The sequence below is a fragment of the Gymnoscopelus braueri genome, assembly GCF_963280865.1.
Source record: "Gymnoscopelus braueri genome assembly, chromosome: 17".
Classification (NCBI taxonomy): Eukaryota; Metazoa; Chordata; class Actinopteri; order Myctophiformes; family Myctophidae; genus Gymnoscopelus; species Gymnoscopelus braueri.
The window spans coordinates 225,594-246,320 of record NC_137617.1 but is presented as its reverse complement, the minus strand read 5'-3'; the positions used below and the strand labels follow the sequence as shown (position 1 = coordinate 246,320).

The following is a 20,727-nucleotide window of genomic DNA, read 5'->3' as shown; positions in this document are numbered from 1 at the left end:
CTGCTCCATTGATTAGAAATTGATAATTCAAAATATGCTCCTCATTGACTTACATTGTATGGAAAAACTAGCCTGGGACGAGACGAATCTGCCAGTGCAAAAAAAAAATGCCCTCTGCGATTTGGGTCTGGCACCGCTCCGTTGTGAATCCATCTCCTGCTCCCGAAGTCTGGGGCCCAGTATTCAAATATGGGAGACTGTAATTGGTAGTTGGTTGTAGGTGACGGTCTAACCAATTGCGTCGAGGGCCATTGTTTTCATCCCACCCCTTGGGAAAAGGGGCGGTCCTCATAGAAGCACCAGACTCATCTACACAGTGATATAGTCTGGCTACGCGAGGCTATGGTAAAACAGCTCTCAAAGTCACTCTTTTAGCACGCAAACGAACACAAACAAAGCTGATTCAGACAAAATAGAACATCACCAAACCCAGTACTGTTTTTTTTTATAAAAATGTCAACTTCCTGCCGATTTTACTATTTGAAGATTATTTAAAAAAAAATAAGCAAACAGTACTGGGAGTGACTCGAGAGCTGTTTTACCGTACAATGTAAGTCAATGAGGAGCATATTTTGAATGATCAATTTCTAATCAAATTAGAGCGATTATGTTTGATTTCTTGTCCACCTTTGGAGTTACATCATGGCAAGGTAACTACACATCCCAAACCTCTACCTAAGGGGTCTTGCCCTTTAAAGACTAGGGGTGGTTAAAATGCCACAGTGTTTTGGCCTGTTTGCAGACACAGTGCAAGTAACTTGGATTTAAGCCTCCAGCTCCATATCTGTTTGCACCTCTGTCACAATCCAGCATATGACACCAGTGTGGCCGTCTGTATTTAGTGATTATAAGACTTTTAACGTGATGATTCATATTTTTATATATCATATATGTATGTCTTCTCATGAGTGAATATTATAGCCTTGTGGTTCACTAGCTGCCTTTCTGATCATAGGGACGTATTGAGATTTATTGCAGTTTATTCACACATAGAAGACAGAAACCTTGCATCAAAATTTTTTCATCTTTTTATGTTTTACCATGAATGAATGCCCTGCTTACTTGTACAAGAGTGACAACAGTAGTGGAAATAGCCGATCTACAACCTCACAACATGCGACGCCTTGGACGCTTTTGGTGTTGATCTCCAGGGTCCAAGAGTTCAAAACGTTGTTATAGTGATACTATTTGATTATTCAAACTTTTATTTCTTATTGATATAATGTTTGCTGAGATACTTCACAGATTGTATATGAAAGTGATCCGAGTGCTGTTTTTTTTTCTTTTGGTTTTGAGTTGCTGATCCACCCAGACATGGATTAACCACTTAAAGGACAGGTCCGAACCAAAATAACATATAGCCTTTTTTTCCTACTTATATTGATCCCAAATGACTGGCCATGGGGTCTATTTGCAGAACTGCCCCTGTCGTCCAGTTTCCCCAGCAGCCCCATAACATAGAGCAGAGCCTATAAGCATATCTCTACTTATGCTATTTGTTGCGTTTTCTCTTTTTTCATGAATCTGTTATTAGTTGTCATTAGACACGCATCCATGCTTTGGTTGTCCTACGCGAGCCTAAATGGCTAAACAGACCAATGGTGTATGTAGAGCTGTTATGTGTTTTGCCAAGTCCTGGAAAAGACACGCTGTGATTGGACAGTCACTTTGATTGGCAGTTGGGCCGAACGCTCACCCCAAAACAAGATTTTTTTACACTGTGGCGGCTCGTGTGGGACAACCGGATGCGTGTGTATTGACAGTTAATAACAGATTAATGAAAACTCTTTTTGACCGCAACACATAGTTTAAGTAGTGATATGCTTACGGGCTCCACTCTATGCTATGGGGGCTGCAGGGGAATTCTGCAAATAGAACCCATGGCCAGTCATTTGGGATCAATAGTAGGAAAGTAGGAAAAAAAGGCTATATGTTATTTTAGTCCGGGCTTGTCACCAGCATCCCTATTCTGAAGGGACATTCGCCGAAAGAAGAGATTTCGTGTTGTGTGAAAAAGGAGCATACCAAGTACAGTTGCAACTCAGATCCAAGTACAGAGGGTTTAACTTTAAGCGGTTTGGTTATTGCTGTCCATGGTGCTGATGTGTGGTTATTGTGTGGTGCTGTCCATGGTGCTCATGTGTGGTGTATTGCAGGTTCATTTCGGACCAGGTTGTCCATAATATTGCGTATTACGTGAGTGCTCTAGTGGCAAATCTGCCTCCAGGCATCTTAGATCCCCTGCCCAATTAGCCTGCTGTTGTTCATTTCACAGACCTGATTAAAGAGTTTTCTCTAATGCTGCTCTTGGGCTCTGGAGCACGTTGTCTCTTTGCATTAGGTCCCCTTCTATTGACACGTTTAAATCTCATCCTCTTACAGAGCTTATGGATCTGCAATAACACGTACAGTGTTTTAATCTGTTATTGCATTTTTTTATAGTCAATGTTTTTAAATGTCCTTTATAAATACAGTTACTTGACTGGTTGATGTAAGGCTTGGTCATCCTATATTTGACCAACTTTGTCAACAAAATGCTTTTATCCACATAAAACCCTTTTTACTTTGGTGTACGTCTAATTGCAAAAAATCTACAAGCTCTCACGTAGTGACACTTATAAGCCTGTAGATGGGTGATTTTTGACAAATGTTGATGTACTTTTGCCAAATGTTCACCTATTATGGCATGGCCAGAATAAGGACGCTAAGGTTCAAGTGGTTAATAAAATTAAGATTTGTCTTTTTCTTTTTTAATAAAGGGATTTATGGGTCTCTGCACCTGAAAGAAATCTTAAGACACGTTTATTTACCATTGCCTTTACCTAGCTTTCTGCATTACTGTATTTTTATGCATTCATCTTTCTCTCGTTTAATTTTCCCTTTCTTTTTAAAGGTTATATTCTGTGAAGTGCATTGAGTTGCACCCGAGGTATGACATGTGTTATATAAATATAAATGATGAATCAATCGACTGATCGATTGATTGAAACATTAGACGGCCTCACACACAAAGACTCTACTACTGATTTATATTCTGGGGGAATTAAAAGGCGAACAGGCTCAACACACAGTAGTTTGGATGCAGTATTCCTTGAGATTTGGGTGGACACACAACCACGTACAATACAGTTATACCAACGTATTGTGGCTGTCGGGCAGAAACCTTGTATGTCCATCTTTCAACTTTTGGTGTGTAAATGGATGCCCTAATTCGTCGCCAAGAGTGTCGCACAAAAGTAGCTAAAATAGCCGATCTACGAGCGCACAACGCACCTCGATGTGATCGATCGATGCAAATTCTTTTTTTTTTTACATTTGTGAGAGTAGCTACAAGTGTGTCTTATATATATATATATATATTATAGAAATATTTAACCAATGGCAAGTATTAACAAGAGCTTCTGACTAAATAATGACATTGGTTCCATTGGAACACAGGTTCTTTCTCTTTTTTTAATTTCCAGAAAAGTAAGGTTTCCACCCAACAGCGATGATCTTCTCACTCTCGTACTATAGTGAGGAGTCGGGGCATCATCTGACCACGTGTCTCCCGTTTGATGCAATGGGAATCCTCTGTCACGTCATTGTTCAATGTTCCCGGTAGTCCCGCCCACAATGGACGGCGGTACAGTTGTGACTCCCATCTTGTAATAGGTTGACGCCGTCCACTAAAAAAATTTACCATTTGAATGAAGAGAATTTGGTGTACACGAAAAGAAAGAGAAAAAAAGAGGTCTGACCTGAGTTGCAATTCAGGTCTGTTTCACTTTTAATAGAGGGTTTAAGTGGTTAATACAAGGCAGGTGCGCAGTCAGAAGTGGATTGAGTTTGAGGTCCATGCAAAGTCCGCTTCTGCCCGCTCAGTGGCGTTCGAGTTGCGTACCGATAAGGCTCGGAATCGTAAATCACGCATTCCTCGTCGGCATGCGAGGCCACAGGACCAAATCCCGTCGCGTCGACGTGTGATGCAGGGGAGTTCCGTCACGTCAAACACAGCAGCCATACTGGAAAGAAATTAAACACCCGTAAGGGGCCATTTGGAACCCCCTCAAGGAACCATGAGGATCCCTGGACCACACTTTGAGACCCACTGGTGTAGCAGTGTTTCCATTGAGCCAACCTGCCACAATATCAGCACCCTGACTCTGTTCGACCTGAATGGAACAGAGCCTTCATTAGTATCATTGGTAAAACCTGTGAAGGAAGTATGGACCAATTTCTTTCCAATATGGGTGCTGTGCGTAGAGCCTATTGGGTCAAATCCTGTCCCAACTCATGACGCAAATCGACGCGACGGGGTGTGAGGATCCGACGGCTTTATACGGCGGTTTCGTTCCTCCAAGGTCCGGTCCGTACGTTCCCTGCGGCGTCAGAGCCGAACAGGAAGTCCTCCTGCAGGCTGCCGTTCCTGCTGATGGTGCTGCGTCTGCTCAGAGCGGGGCGGGGGCGGGGCAGAGTACACCTGGGATAAACGCCCTGCTCCTCCTCTAGGGGGCGGGGCAGAGTACACCTGGGATAAACGCCCTGCTCCTCCTCTAGGGGGCGGGGCAGAGTACACCTGGGATAAACGCCCTGCTCCTCATCCGGACAGAGCATGTCGTCCTCCTCTTCATCGGCGATCTTCGAGCTGCAACTGTACGTCTCGGGGACTTGATGACGCTGCGCCACGAACGGCTCCGATATTTCTCGCCGACTTATCGTGGTGATAAGTGGCTCGGTTTTAGGAGTGCCGTACAGACGGCGCTCGCAGGTGTGTCCCTCCTGCGATGGCAGGAAGTGCGTGCTGTGGCAGGAAATGGTGTCGGCATGCACGTTGCGTGCCAGCAGGTCCTGGCAGGAACCGATGGGGTCCACGGCGCTGTGGCAGGAGCTCTGGCGCCGCAGCAGGCCGCCGTGCTTATCCGGCAGAGGGCTGGGACACGCCATGTGCGCCCGCATCCACGGCACGTCGCAGCCCCCGGCCAGGCTCCCGTCCGGTGGCTGGGGGCTGTGACACCCTACGGAGACGGCGTCCGCCAGGCCGCCGCGCATGCTGTGAGGGCTGTCCAGGTGCGAGCCGTAGCCGCTGCCGCCGTCCATGCTGGTGGAGGTCATGTGGCCGTGGAGGTCGCGGAGGCAGGGGCGAGGCCGGTTAAACGAGCGGGACTTGGTCCGGTCTTTGAGGCAGCTCTGCAAGGGGAGCGGCGGCCGAGGCAGGTCGTCGTGGAGGGACTGCGGCCGAGGCGAGGCGGCGCGGGACACGCAGCACGGGCCGGCTGGGCTCAGGGGCCGCGGGGGTAGCGGAGGTGTTTTGGAGGACGTGTGGTGGTGGTTGTGGGCCAGCTGAGGGGACAGCAGAGGCTGTTTGCCCGAGCAGGGGGAGTCCAGGTAGCGCTGCTGCGGCTGCGACTGGACCACCCTCTGCCCCCCGCACGCCGGCCCGCTCCGTTCCTCCGATTTGGACGAGCAGCAGGCCCACCAGCGCGTCCAGACATCGTCACGCTTGGCACAGTGCTGGATGAGCAGGAAGAGCCCCAGCGTGACGCAGAAGGCGCCATACAGGCAGCTGAACACCATGTCCAGGAAGTGTCCCTGGGTGACGGCCAGCGCCCCCAACGCCCAGGTGGCCAGGAACAGGAGCAGGGTGACGGCTGTGGTCCGCAGCTGGGCTTTGAACGAGTGCTCGTTGGCCAGGACCGACATGCCGGTGGCGGTGGCATCGCCATGAGGCTCGCCGTGACAGTGGCGCTCCTTGTCCTTGCTGCTCACAATGCGCACTTCGTACTTCCGCTCCGGGTGGCGCTTGAGCTGGATGTAGGTGCACAGGAAGTAGATGGACATCACCAGCACCAGGAGCGCCACGGGGCCGTAGAAAGCCGCCAAGCTGGGCTGCCATGCCATCCAGCAACTGAGAGAGACAGACAGACAGACAGACAGACAGACAGAGAGCATGTTTATTTTTTGCTTTGGCAGCATTCACTTATACTTTTGATACTTAAAGGAACACTTCATCCATTTCTAACCTTCTATAATTGGTCCACACTGACGCTCATTATAAGATGGCAACTCTGTCTACATACTGTGTGTCATTGGTGGGCTGTGGACAGTACAGAAACCTGCCTACCAGTGACATCATCAATGGAGATTCCAACTACAGAAATAGAATCCATTGTTCTTGCATTTAAAAAAAAAAAAGTTTGAAATATTGTTTGAAATTACCAGACCTGCTTACAGATGATTTCACTAGTAGACAGGTTTCAGTGAGGACCAATTATATGAAGATCAGATTGAAAATGGGTTAAGTGGTCCTTTACATACATTTCTCCTCCTTCAGGGTGACACACTTGCTCCTTATATCTTTGTCATTGTCGTTGACAACACTTCAGGAGCGCTCAAGAGCTACCAAGATCATCCTGTTCAAAGCCTGTGTGGACAGTATCCTTCTCTACGGTGCCAAAACATGGACAATGAATAAGGAGCTTCGGGATCGTCGTGACGGAATATACACAAGACTTCTCATGCGTGTCCAGAACCTTTCATGGAGGAACCATCCAACTCAAAGCTCAGATTTATGGAGGCATCCCTTCCATCTCAATTGTTGTGGCACAAAGAACACTCCGCTTTGCTGGACATTGCCACAGAGCAAAAGACCAGGTCATTTCGGATATTGACATCATCGATGGGGAATCCAAGCTAAAAGAAACTGCAGGCTTTCTATTCCTGGAAAGTTAGCATGCTATTATGGAAGGCATTGTTCTCACTTTAATAAAAATCCATTTTTATTTGTTTTAATTGTGTAAAAAAAAAAAAGAATCTGTCTAATGATGATGTCACTGGTATAGGTGGGTTTCTGTCCATAGCCATCCTATAGGACATATTTTGTTTTTACCATTCTATCATGAGCATTAGTGAGGACCAATTAAATGAAGATTGAAAATGGGTGAAGTCGTCGTTTAAACATTTTGTTAAACATAGGCAATAAGCATTTGGTGACAACAGCTGATCAGCTATTTTGGCAATATGACATACATGGAGAGGGCCACTATATTTCCACACTCACTCCAGGGGGTCGCATTGCATATTGTTGCTGTCGGCAGAAACCTCTTATCTCCATATTTCAACTTCACTTATTTCGTAAATTAATGTCCCACTCCGTCATTCTACCATGTCACGCCAAAGTAGCAAAAATAGCTCGTCTACAAGCTCAAAATGCGACGCGTTTTACGCTTGTAGACCAGCAATTTTTGCTATTTTTTCATTGAAATCTTGAAAAGTAAACTTTGTATTTAATTTCAAACGCATTTAGTTATACTTACAGTATGTTAACGTTATGAATGTAAATACAAATACATTGAATATAAAAAAGACAATGCAATTTTAATACAAGTCATTAAACTACTAATATAGACTGAATTAAAGCGGGTCATGTTTGTATGTTTGGAATTGGAACAGCTGGAATCAAAAATATATCAGTATTCCGATATTAACCCGCATTAAGTGAAGGTCGGGCCGCATGTGTCCCCCGGGCCGCCAGTTGCCCATGTATGGTTTAGGTCAGGGGTCTTCAACGTGTTCAGGCCAGGGACCCCTTAGCTGAGAGAAAGATGAAGCAGGGACCCCACCCATTACATATGGTAAAGAACTATGTAGCAGATTAAACTTTTTCATAGATTTCATAGCTTCATAGACTTTGTTTCACATGCATTATCTTTTCTATAAATAGTTTGGATTCATGTTAATTGTGTATTTTCAGACAGTTAACCTTTTAAACCCTCAATATTTAGTCAACATGACCTTTGGCTCTGTACTTGGTCTGCTCTTTTTCTTTCTACACCAAGTCTCAGAAAATAGCCGATCTACAAACTCACGACGCCTCGTAGCGCGAGGCATTGTGAGCTTGTAGATCTGCTATTTTCGGCTAATGTACCTTTCTCACAAAGATTTGGCGGACCCCCTGTTGTTACTCTGAGGACCCCCTGTAGAAGACCCCTGGTTTAGGTAATTAAAGTAGTATTTCAGCCCAAAATTTACTTATTTTCTCTCAATTACACACCCCATGAAGCCTTGAATTCATGGATATGTTTTTGTCAAATTCCTAAGCCAATTTGATGAACGGCGACAGAAACCTCAGTCTCCTACTGAGTCTCCTACTGACCGATGGCCCAGTCATCAAATTATTGACTTAGGAATGCGACAAAAAAAATAATCCATTGAATTCAAGGCTTCATGGGGTGTGTAATTGATAGAAAATAAGTATTTTTTTGCGTGAACTACTCCTTTAACCAACAGATACTTACTAAAGAGCCTCCTCCGTGCTTCCATAATTATCCAGACCAAACGCTGCTGTCATGCCAACAACGATGAGTGGAACGCCATTACTGAACACATAGAACCTGTGTAAAGACACAACGATGAGTGGAACGCCATTACTGAACATAGAAACTGTGTAAAGACACAACCATGAAAGGAATGAACATTACTGAACACATAGAACCTGTGTAAAGACACAACCATGAGAGGAATGAACATTACTGAACACATATAATCTGTATAAAGGCACAACCATGAGAGGAATGAACATTACTGAACAAATAGAACCTGTGTAAAGGCACAACCATGAGAGGAATGAACATTACTGAACACATAGAACCTGTGTAAAGAAACAACCATGAGAGGAATGAACATTACTGAACATAATAGAACCTGGAAAGACGATGAGAGGAAGTGGTACAGTAGAACATTTTCATAACTTCATCCCGAGTCCACCGCAGCTAAAAACCAGAGCGGACGGTCCATGCACTAGATTGCGTGTTTTTATCGCTCGAAAATTATATATTTTTTGGTGATATCTGACTTTCATAATGACAGAAACCTTGCCACATTGTTTTTGTCCCAAATGGGCCGCCGTAGTGTTTACAAGCGGCTTGCATCCAAGCCGCTTGTAAATCACGGCTGAAATCTCGTCTTGCGAGACTTCCGGAGGGGCGCATGTAACATCAAACACCGTGGAGAGTTGGGGGGTGGGGGGGGGCGGGGGGGCTTGTGAAAGTTACATTTATGTCATGATATGAAATGTGAGTTTACCATAATCAAAATAATCCTTAATCATATTCCATCATGTATCATTGCACAATTCAAATAATCCTCTGGCCTGATTTTCCATGGGCAGTGTTACAGGAAGCAGTATTACACAAACAGCCGGAAAAAACGCAAAAAGATTTTGCGGCGGCTAAAAATGTTCTATTAATAATTTCTGTATCCGGGGCTATGCCTAGGATATAATAACATCATATAAATTCAGTGGTGTAAAGTAACTAAGTACATTTACCTATTTTATAGTTCGGATATTCCTTAAAAGCTCACAAAGTTGTGAGCATTTTAATATAGAAATAACAAAAGCTTGTAGAGTGCCTATTTTTTTAGAAAAGGAAAAATCTTGAAAAATTAATGAACGAAACATTGTGGAATAGTTTGGATTTATTTTATCAACTCAAATCTTCTCTTATGGGGTCTATCGCACAAAATCTTTTAAAATGGGTCCACGGCCCAATGAATATCAGGGGGTCCTTCACATGAAAATGTTTGTGCAGCACAGCATCAGTACCACCACCACTAATAATGATAACAATGATGACGGTAGGAGCATTAACAATCCCTTGTTAGCTTTCATTGTTTCATTGCTTGTACTGTTCATGCAACCATTACATGTCTTAGAAATAGATCCATGTAATAAGCCTTTCACAATGCAGCTAGTACTCCATGTCTATATATATCCATCTATCCATGGAGTATGGATATATTAATTTTGTTGCTGTCAGGCAGAAACCTCCTTTAAATATCTCCATATTTGAAAATGTTATGTTTTTTTTTCATAAATTAATGTCCTACTTCGTCACACTACAGTGTCACACAAAAGATGCAAAAATAGCAGATCTACAAGCTCAAAACGCGTCACATCGTGGCGCATTTTGAGCTTGTAGATCTCACTATTTTTACTACTTTTGAAATCTGAAAAGTAGCAGTTTTGTCCATGTCCTGTCTCTCCACACTATCATGTCTAAAGAAAAGAAAAGAAGAGAAAAGAAAAAAATACTAAAAAGATTAAATTAAAACAGTATTCCTGTATTGTTTTACTCTTACCTGAGTACAGCGGTCTTGGTTTGAGTGGGAGGGCGGGACACATCCGTACAGACGTTCCTAGCGGTCAACAACAGCCACAGCATGGTGGACAACGATGCATAGTGGATGATAACTCCAACCTGACATGGTAACACCGCATGACAACATGATACAACATAACAGCATGATAACACAACGATGCATAGTGGATCATAACTCAACATACTCTCACTCCCAAATAGTTCTATAGTGACTTCTTGGGACAAATGTGAACAAACGTCTGACGTGACGGGGGTCTCCTTCAGGACATTTGACGCCATCCTGGTCACTCCTGCATTCGTGGAATACGGAGGTGCCGTTCTCAAACCCAAGTAAAAGGATGACAGCTCTGCTAAAAAACAACAACAAAAAACAGAGAGGCACTGGCGAGTGAGCCATTAGGCAAGTGAGTCGGCCTTGCCGAATGGTGCGAAGTCCGCTTCAGCCGACTCAGCGCCGTTCGAGTTACGTCACGATAGGGACAGAATCGTAACCCATTCCCCCTAGTCAGCATGTGTCGTCGCCGGTACCCTCAACACGTGAAACGTTTGCCGCTTGGTCGAATCTGTCCCAAGCTGTCATCCGTTCTACCAAATCTACATAATTTTGTTTTACTTTTAAAACACCCTATGACTGATTATCTAGAGATAATATATTCCAGAAATCAAGCGCTCTGGTGGGGCAAAACTCATTAGCGTTTTAATGCTCCAAAACTGGACACATTTCTCCAGGGCCGGAGTGGGACTCCAAAACTGACCGGGAGTTATACGCCCAGTCAGGCCACTCTGTTTTTGGGGGCCTTTGGAAGGCTTTGGGGGGCCTTTACAGTTAAGTTACAGCAATTTCACTTGAAAAATGTACCATCTGTGACAGTCACACAACAGGCCTGACTGGCCTGGCCTGAGTTTAGGAGATTTTTTTTTTTTTTTGCTGCAGCACTTAAGCGCTGCGCTGGCTGTGGCTGGCTGGCCTGACCTGATGAAAAAAAAAAAAAAAGAGAGACAGGCAGGCCACTAAGGAGGCAGGCCACCGGGAATAGTCCCGGTCCTCCCGACGGCCAATCCGGGCCTGCATTTCTCATGTTGTGGCTAGAAGCCCACAGTTGGATGTACTACTGGGAATGTATAGAAATGTTGTATCAATGCAAACAAACTGATCTGAACCTAGACTGTCCCTTGGAGAGGGGATGTAGGGGCTTATGAAGGGGAGGGGCTTAACTTCTTCATAGAGGCTGTATAACAAACAGTGCTCATTATGCAATTATCATATATTTTGTGCGGGAAAAAAACAGTCCCCCTGGATTTCAAAGTTCACATTTAGTGTGCAACTAGCTTGTGTTTGTTTCCCATTAGCACTCAATTAATTTGTGTTACCATACCTTTTACAGTTTACAGATGCCTGTAGTTACTAAAGTAAACATTAGATGTTGGAAGTATATCACATTGTCCTTTGGGGGGCGGCTGTATTTGGTAGAGAGGCGTTCTGGTAAGAGGCAATTTGTTCAGAGGGAGGAGGGGATATGAGGTGTCCAGCATCTACTCAAGCTTTTGTCTGCATCACAGAGAGTGAAGTTGCTTGATTCAATATAGATATCTGATATTCATTTGATTAGACAAGCCCCCTCCTAGATAAGCCCATTCAACTTCAAGAAAAGAAAAAATAAACACTCGATCAATGTATGTACAAAAGTATACGCTTTTATGACACCCTTTTTGTTCTTTTATGTTAATAGCTGTTTGGTGCTCATTTTGAATTTATTTTACAGCTCACTTTCTGTTGTAAGATGTTTTGCGTACCCTTGTTTGGATGGGACATTTGTGCCAAATATTTCCACTACTCTTTTTAAACGTGTTTAAAATGAACACAGTGGAGGACAGTTGATAACGTACGCACCAGAGTACACAGCGCAGGATAGTTGATCTGGTTGATGCCGGTGGCAAACGTGCTGAACGTCACGCCCATGTGGAACAGGAAGTTCACCAGGGTGTGCCAGCTGTCCCTGTTGATGCGAATCACCCTGAAAATAACACACGATACAACTTCACATACATCTGAAATATTACCATTGATTGATTGATTGATTGATTGATTGATTGATTGATTGATTGATTGATTGATTGATTGATTGATTCAGTCTATGATGTCAGTACTATGACATCATATTCATGCCATCAGGGATCTTCATATGTGGGGATATTCTCAGGTCGGGACACCAATCCCATCCAATCAGGAGATAACTCATAAATACAGGATAAACAAGTGAAATTGGAAGTGATGAAACGCCAAATAAGCAAACACAATTGGAACGGGAACACTATACAATTTAAGCTGATAAATGGGTTCTCTCTCCTGATTGGATGAAATTGGCAACCCACCTGAAGATGTATTTTCTGTTTATGAAAGAGGTGGAGAGATGGGGAGACAACAAACACTCAATAGCAATGATTACTATCACTATTGAGCGTTAACTTATTTTTGAGCGGTGCAACCGTTCCTATAAGAGGGTTTAGGACCCATCCGTGGCGAAAGTTTTTCTTTCCGTCGTGAAAATGTGGCTTTCGCTGTGACGCCATGTTGTGGAAAACACGCCCATAGGCTAAGCTTTGCAGGATGTGCTGTGATTGGCTAGCGAGACCGAGACACATGATGAAATTAACTTCAAACTTCGCAGACACGCTGTGATTGGCTAGCGAGATGCATGATGAAATTAATAATAATGTAAAAAATGTAAACACGTCACTTCGCAGGACGTGCTGTGATTGGCTACCGAGATGCATGATGAAATTAATCGCTCATAAATAGCAGTGCTCACTTCACACTGGGTGTGATTTTTTTTTAACGTTTTTCTTTTAACCAATAAATATCACTTACCTACCTTTAATGTATTCTGTGTATTTCACTGGCAAATTTGGAAGTGTACACGCTATTACGTCATACGTCATCGTTTGGCGCCATTGGCTGTACACTCTGCACCCTATGACATAGAATAATTTTGCCCACACTATATATAAGATCTCCTCACATCACAACAGCATTTAGGTTAGACATTGGCAAAGTCTCACTTTGACCATTTAAGCCCTGACTTCTCCGTTGTACGTCAAATAGTGATAATATCAGATTTACAAGCTCACAATGTGTCGCAGCATGGCAGGTCGTGAGCTTGTCGATCTGCCACGTCTGCTGAATGTCTGTCTGTTTTCGCCGAGTCGTCGCCAATTTTCACCAAGTCTTAGAAAATGTTCGCCTCATTTTCGGAAATTTTCACTGATGGTTCGTGCATTTTCGCCGATAGTTCGCCTCTTTTCGCCGAATGTTCGTCTGTTTTCGCCGAACATTCGCCTCTTTTCACTGAAAGTCCGCCTACTTTCGCCGAACGTCCGTCTCTTTTCGCCAAGTGTTCGTCTGTCTTCGCCGAATGTTCGCCTATTTTCTCCAAACATTAGGCTATTCTCTCCTAACGTTCGACTATTTTCACCAACCCATCACCCGTTTTCACCCAATGTTACTCTATTCTCGCCAAACTTTTTCCTATTTTCACAGAGTGTCCGTCTAGTATGACATGCCCTGAATTGCCATGCTAGATCCCATGTGATGAGTTCTGTCTTCTAGAAAATTGATTTAGATTCTCAATCTCTTTAATTTCAAGGACCCTTATGCTGCTCAGACAGTTACAGACCCCTGGGGGAACCAGTAAGGTTATTTTTTTCTACCTGTGGTGCACAATGTAGGTGATGATGGAGACTAGCAGACATAGCAGCATGACGGCCGTACAGGCGTACACCACAGGATGCAGGTAGTCCCCAGGGTACGGCGGGAAGGACAACACTCTCTTCAAATCCTGAAAACAATTCAAAGTCAATGCAATTCAAAATCAATTCAAATGGACTAAAAGTCCTAACCCTAGTGGTGGAAGTTTCTGCCCAACATATAAGATAGCCGACCTCTTCCCACTTCCCAGATCTTTCCCTGTAAAGTAGTTTTCCCCCATTGTCGTGCCTGATTAACCTGTTTGTCTCCACTGTCGTGTCTGGGTAGCTCAGTCGGTAGAGCACTCGCCTTTCGACCACAAGGTTATGGGTTCGATTCCGGCTACCGCCAACTCAGCAAATGAGTAGCATGGCTTGGGTGTGGCAGGTGGTGCGGTAAGTACTGGGAGCTGATGGTAAGTGTTACGCTCCACCTCAGCAATCCATCTCCCAGGGCTCTAGCGCATTGTGAAATGGGGTTTGACGCGCTCTGGCTGATACCGACAATATGCCTCTCCGACCTACCTAGCTACTGTCTCCACTGAATTACCACCCCAGGTGTGAAATGGCACTTGGCAAATGCCCCCCTTTCTCCATGACAAGGCAGGGCCTTTGAAATTGTCTGATGACTCATTTGTATGCGCTTTATTTTTTGCACCTTATGTCTAATCATGCACATACCTGCTTTCGCACCTTTTGCTTAACCTTGTGTACATACCGTGTAAATATGTAGATATCCTGATATTTTTGGGCGGTGTAGCCGCCCCTATAAGTGGGGTTGGGACACCTCATTAGTATTAGTTTCCTGCACTGTGATTGGCCCACTTGGCCCACTTTCCTGTACTGTGATTGGCTGACTCTATTGGCTGACTCTATTCAGCACTGTGATTGGCTACCGAGACACATGATGACATTAATAACCTATAAATAGGATTATGCACTTCCAAAAATCCATTTTTTTTGGAAGTGAGCTTCCATCACTATGATGACCACTGTGATGACCACACCGCCCACTTCACACTGGGTGTGATTTTTTATGTTCTCTCTGATCTTGTAATGAACATGGTTGGCTTTGAAATCCATATATGGTAATGTGTTGATCGTTATGCCCATATACGGAGTCCAATAGGTCACTCACAAAATAATTATGGAGCCTACGCAAAAACGTCTTTATACGATACTATGCGATAATACTTAATTGTCAGTTCACACTGAAATGTGTCTTGCAGCAGCCATGTATGCAACACATAAACAGTACACACATTTGACATGACACAAAAAACAAAAACAAAAATACATATTTAAAGACATATAAAGACAAGAGCAATGTCCACCACTTAGCCTACCCCTGGCCTAAACTCCTGATTAAGCCTCAATGTCATCTGATGGACAAAGGACCTCTTCAGTTTGACCTTATTGTATGTTGGAACACCGTATCTCCTTCCTGAAGGCAGCAACCTATATTCTCCATACAAAACATGGCTAGTGTTTGAAGTGATATTCCTTGCCAACCTTTGCATACTGTTATTATACGTAGATGTAGAGAGCCTCTGAAGTGGTTGTCAACAATCTTTGAACAAAATGTTCAGTTGCTGCAGCAGTTGTGACTTTAAGGCTACAGACAGACATCCATACCAGGTGGTACTACAGTACTGAAGAACACTCATAATAACAGAAGTGAAAAACAAAAGAATCTGTCTACGTGCACCATCTCTTCTTGCCCACTGATTTGATCTGGTCTTTCCATGACAAAAGATGGTCTTACTCCTACTTACTTACTACTCCTAGGTATGTATACGAATATACCTGGTTGATCTATTCACTTCGAATAGTAATGGGGGATCTGTGTATCTCCAGTGGTGCACCAAAAACAATCTCTTCTGTCTTTTTTGTGTTAATGATAAGAGCGTTGTTATCACTCCACTCAACCACCTTATTTACTCTGTGTTGGTGCAGTCCAGGATTACTGGAACTATCTAAGAGAGAAATCAAAACTGTATCATCAGAGTTCTTTAGAATGTATTGGTCTGGTGTGCCAGTACTGGGATAGCCTCGGAAACCCATGCCTTTTTTTTTTGTTTCAAAAGAAAACAAGTCTGGGGGAAACTTGCAGGAACTGTGGTTTCTAAACCTTGTTATCTCCTAACCAATCAGAGTGCAGAGGGGCGTCGCTCTAAATTTGGTGACGTCAGCGTGTTCCGTGCACAGGCCGGGGGGACATAGATTGGTGAAGCAATAGGAAGCGGCGCTGGTACAGAGCGCAAGGCTTTGGATCCGCCCTTCTAGACCTTCGATAGGGCTGGCTCCTCCAGTGTAGTACTGGGATGGCTGACACACCATTTGGCTAGCCTGGTTCCAGACAAATCTACCATTGCAAAAAATGAAGTGCCCTTGCCAGATTAGGTCTGGCCCCTCTCAATAGAGATTGAATTTCTCTCCCTCCGAAGTTGTGAGGGACCAATCAGGGCCCAGTATGCAAATATGGGGTGGGTTTATCACCAGAGGCTTTTTTTTGTATTTGCCCCTCGGAAATGCAGGTTCCACACAGAGATTCCAGACTAATATCCACGCAGTGATATTAGTCTGGCCATGCCAGGCTACCATTTGGCCACTGTTTGACCACTTTTTTCTTTTTTTTAGGTATTTAAGAAAGGTCATAAAAGTCCTTAAATTGTCACTTCACTAGTCATCTGGGGACCCCTTCAAAATCATGTGACCCACAGGTTGAGAACCATTGCATTAGACCACGATCGGACCTCCATTTGATACAATCTATCTGGCACCCCAATCTACACCATGAAATCCTCTGAGAGTTACAGGCCCGTAACTCCTCAAGGACCCACTGGCTTTAAGGTAGTGGTTCTCAACCTTTTCTGGATCAGGGCTCACTTAAAAAATGACCACTTATAATAACTTATAATCGTAGTATAATGCATTATAATAATGCATTATAATGGTTATGACACAAAGCATTATCAATTGATTATAATGGATTATAACTATGAGAATTAATTTGGGATGCATAGAAACTATTACCAATTTGGCAGCAATTATGAAGTATTATAACACTTGATACTTATAAGTCATTATAACAGGCCTTATAATGTGTTATGGTTATGGTTATAAAGCATTATGAGTATTTATGAGCTCTTATAAATCTAATTATACAGGGTTATGAGCAGATTATAATGCCTTATAAGTATGTTCATGATGCGTTATACACATAGGATGCATAGCAAGTGCTACCAAACACACTCCCCCCCATTTTTTCCGCCGACCGAGCCCGCTGCATATACCTGGGGCGAGCGTGTTTTGGGACGAGGCGTTCTTGCATTCCATCACACCCATTCACTGGCTTGTTTACAAGTCGAATTTGGGGAAATAAAATAATCAGGAGCTCAAAAACATAATGAGAGGATACAAGAGCTTTCTGTGCAAAAGCTGCAAAGTGTACAGATTTAAGCAAATATTTTAAAACAAACAGAAAGTTTGACCAAAACCGAAGGTATTGAAGAGGAGGACACAGAGAATGTTGCGGTCATCAGAGATCAAAGGATTTAGGTGCTGCCATTCTGATAATGTCAGGAGCAACCAGACAACACTATGAGCAGGTAGGGTCCATGTTAGCCCTGGTCCAGAGCGTTAGTGAGTTAGAGAGAACTCACTAACGTTCTGGACATCTCCTGCGAGTATCATAGCATAGTTATCTACGATCATGCACCGACATCCGTAGAGATAACATTTCCACATGGCAGTCCACCCTCCAGGTTTTGGAGATTCAGCCCACAGCTGTTGTCTGAACCTACATTTAAGGACTTCCTTGAGTCACAGATTACATTTTATTTTGAAACCAATGACACTCCAGATATTGATAGTAACATATTGTGGGAAGCTTTCAAAGCTTATCTCCGCGGACAAATTATCTCATTTGTTTCCCACTTCAGAAGATCGGAGCAATCCAAATTGACAACAATTTCAGCCGACATTCGAAATTTGGACAGCCAATACTCGGTCAACCCCTCGCCCACCTTGTACACACAGAGATTACAACTTCAAGCTCAATATGATTTGTTATCAACTGGTAAGGTTGAGAGACAACTTTTACAGACTAGGCAGCGTTATTTTGAACAAGGAGATAAGGAGGGCAAATTGCTTGCATACCAGGCAAGGGCGGCCAGTGCCTCCAGACTGATCCCTAGAATAAAATCTCTTACGGGGGAGGTAATGACAGACCCAGGGGAAATTAGCAAGATTTTCTCAGTTTTTTATGCTGATTTGTATTCCTCCGAGACCTGTGCACAGGATTGGGAGGGGCCCAATCCCCTAGAAGATTTAGATTATCCCAAATTGGAAGAGGGCTCTGCCACCAGTCTTGGAGCACCATTAACGGCCCTGGAGGTATCGGAGGCAATTAAATCCCTACAAAGCGGAAAATCACCTGGGCCTGATGGTTATACCACAGAGTTCTTTAAAACATTTTGTGACGTTTTGGCCCCAATCTTGGTAAGGGTATTTAACGATGCCTTTTCAAAAGGCCAGCTACCCCCGTCTCTATCAGAAGCATCAATCACACTGCTGCTGAAGAAGGATAAGGACCCACTTTTATGCAGTAGTTACAGACCCATATCTCTTTTAAACGTTGATTTCAAAATTATGTCTAAGGTCAGAATCAGAATCAGAATCAGTTTTATTGTCACATCACAGGTTTACAAGGTAAAGAAGTGGGTGAAATTCGTTTTTGTACATCGTTCCCATCGCAACGTTAATTTCCATAGAAAGAAGAGGGGGGGGGGGGGGGAGAAGAAGAGGGGTGGGGGGCAAGTGGGAAGGAGATCAAAACAAGAGAGCAACAGAAGGCCAGACAAGTTATCTACATATTTACAAAGTGAGATAATAAAAAACTAAGGTGCCTGAGCATAGCAGCAATGTATGTATACTGTGCATGTTATACTTATACTGTGCATGATATACATATGGACGTTAAGGTGCTTAGAGAAAAAAAAGCACAATAAAAAAAGACAAAAAAGTCAGTGCGTTATACATGGGATTAAGGTGCAAAAGGTCAGTGCGTGTCCACCTAGGGTGGACTGACCCTAGTATAATCCGCAAGTAGCTCCATGAGGGAGTGCAGCAAAAAAGTCATTTGTACCTGGTGTAGTCCACAGGTGTGTCCGAGGGGGAGCTAAGTCCAAGTCATTGTCCCTGGTATATTCCACAGGTGTGTTCAGGAAGAGCCAGAAAGGTTTTGCACCGCCTGCTGTCAGGCTGCTGAGCAAGGCTTATGCCTCATTCAGCATCCTGACAGCAGCCGGATTAAAACTACACCAGTACCTGGTGGTGGAACTCTTGATACTGCGGTAGAGCCCCTTGCCCGGTCGCGGTCGTTGTAGGGGTTTGAACAGTCTGTGACTTGGGTGGTGCTTGTCCTTGATGATGCGCTTGGCTTTGACCACGCACCGCTTTTTGTACAGTTCCTGGAGCGCTGGGAGCTCGATTCCCATTATCCGCTCTGCCGATCGCACTACTCGCTGTAGGCTGATCTTTTCTCGGGCAGTGCAGTTCCCGTACCAGGCCGTGACACAGCCTGTTAGGATGCCTTCAACCGAACTGTTGTAATACAGCCTGAGGATGCGACGTCCTACTCCGAGCTTCTTCAGGCGGCGGAGCCAGTACAGTCGCTGCTGAGCCTTTTTCCTCACGTGTGTGGTGTGCGTCTCCCATTTGAGGTCCTCCTCGATGTGTACTCCGAGGAACTTGAACTCGCTGACCCTTTCCACTGCAGCACCGTCGATGAGGATGGGCGCATGGTCTCTCCGCGGCCTCCTGAAGTCCACGATCAGTTCTTTGGTCTTGTCGACGTTAAGAGAGAGGTTGTTCTCCCTGCACCAGCGTGCCAGTGAGTTGATCTCCTCTCTATAGTCAGACTCGTCGTTGTTGACGATTCGGCCTATCACTGTCGTGTCGTCCGCGTACTTTATGATGGTGTTGGAGACATGTGTGGCTGTGCAGTCATACGTGTACAGGGAGTAGAGGAGAGGGCTCAGCACGCATCCCTGGGGTGCTCCGGTGTTGAGGGTCAGGGGGTCGGATGTGATGCTGCCCATTCTCACCACCTGATGTCGGTTGGACAAGAAGTCCTGTATCCAGTCGCACATGCTTGGGTGTAGCCCTAGGTCTCTGAGCTTTTTGTCAAGTATTGCTGGGACAATGGTGTTGAATGCTGAGCTGTAGTCCACGAACAGCATACGTACATATTTGTCCTTCAGCAGCTTGTTGTCCATGTGCGAGAGGACGGTGTGGAGAGCCATGGCAATAGCGTCGTCGGTGGATCTGTTTTTGCGGTATGCATACTGCCACGGATCCAGCGAGGCAGGTAGCGTGGAGCTGATGTATTCCCTCACCAGTTTCTCGAAGCACTTGCTGACGATCGGGGTGAGAGCGACAGGTCTCCAGTCGTTCAGGCATGTCACTTTGGCCTTTTTGGGAATGGGCACAATGGTTGACAATTTGAACCCTGCAGGGACCACAGCCTGGGAGAGGGAGAGGTTAAAGATGTCAGCGAAGACACCCGCCAGCTGGTCTGCACATGCCTTAAGGACCCGGCCTGGAATCCCATCAGGTCCGGCTGCCTTGTGGATGTTGACCCGTGCGAAGGCTGTACGCACTTCTCTCTCCGAGATGGTTAGAGGGTTCTCCTCTGCTGGTGCTGCTGATGGCCCCGCTTGGCTGCCGCGGTTGGGGCTGATCTCAAACCGGCCGTAGAAAGTGTTCAGTTCGTTGGGGAGGGAGGCAGGCGGGTTCACCTCGCTTCTGGTTCTTGTTTTGCAGTCTGTCAAGGTGTGTA

General features: G+C 44.6%; 1 protein-coding gene across 1 annotated transcript; it reads right to left on the bottom strand.

Annotated features, from left to right (window-relative positions):
- Window positions 1–4,317: 4,317 nt before the first annotated feature.
- On the bottom strand, window positions 4,318–13,969 carry adgra1a (adhesion G protein-coupled receptor A1a; the record flags this gene model as incomplete). The annotated part of the gene is made up of 7 exons (XM_080456204.1): window positions 13,848–13,969; window positions 12,031–12,154; window positions 10,120–10,238; window positions 8,578–8,629; window positions 8,460–8,473; window positions 8,277–8,372; window positions 4,318–5,887 (listed from the first exon to the last, which is right to left on the bottom strand). Exons 1-7 carry the CDS (start codon window positions 13,895–13,897, stop codon window positions 4,318–4,320), a joined length of 2,025 nt encoding a protein of 674 aa, XP_080312330.1. The 5' UTR covers window positions 13,898–13,969.
- Window positions 13,970–20,727: the final 6,758 nt, after the last annotated feature.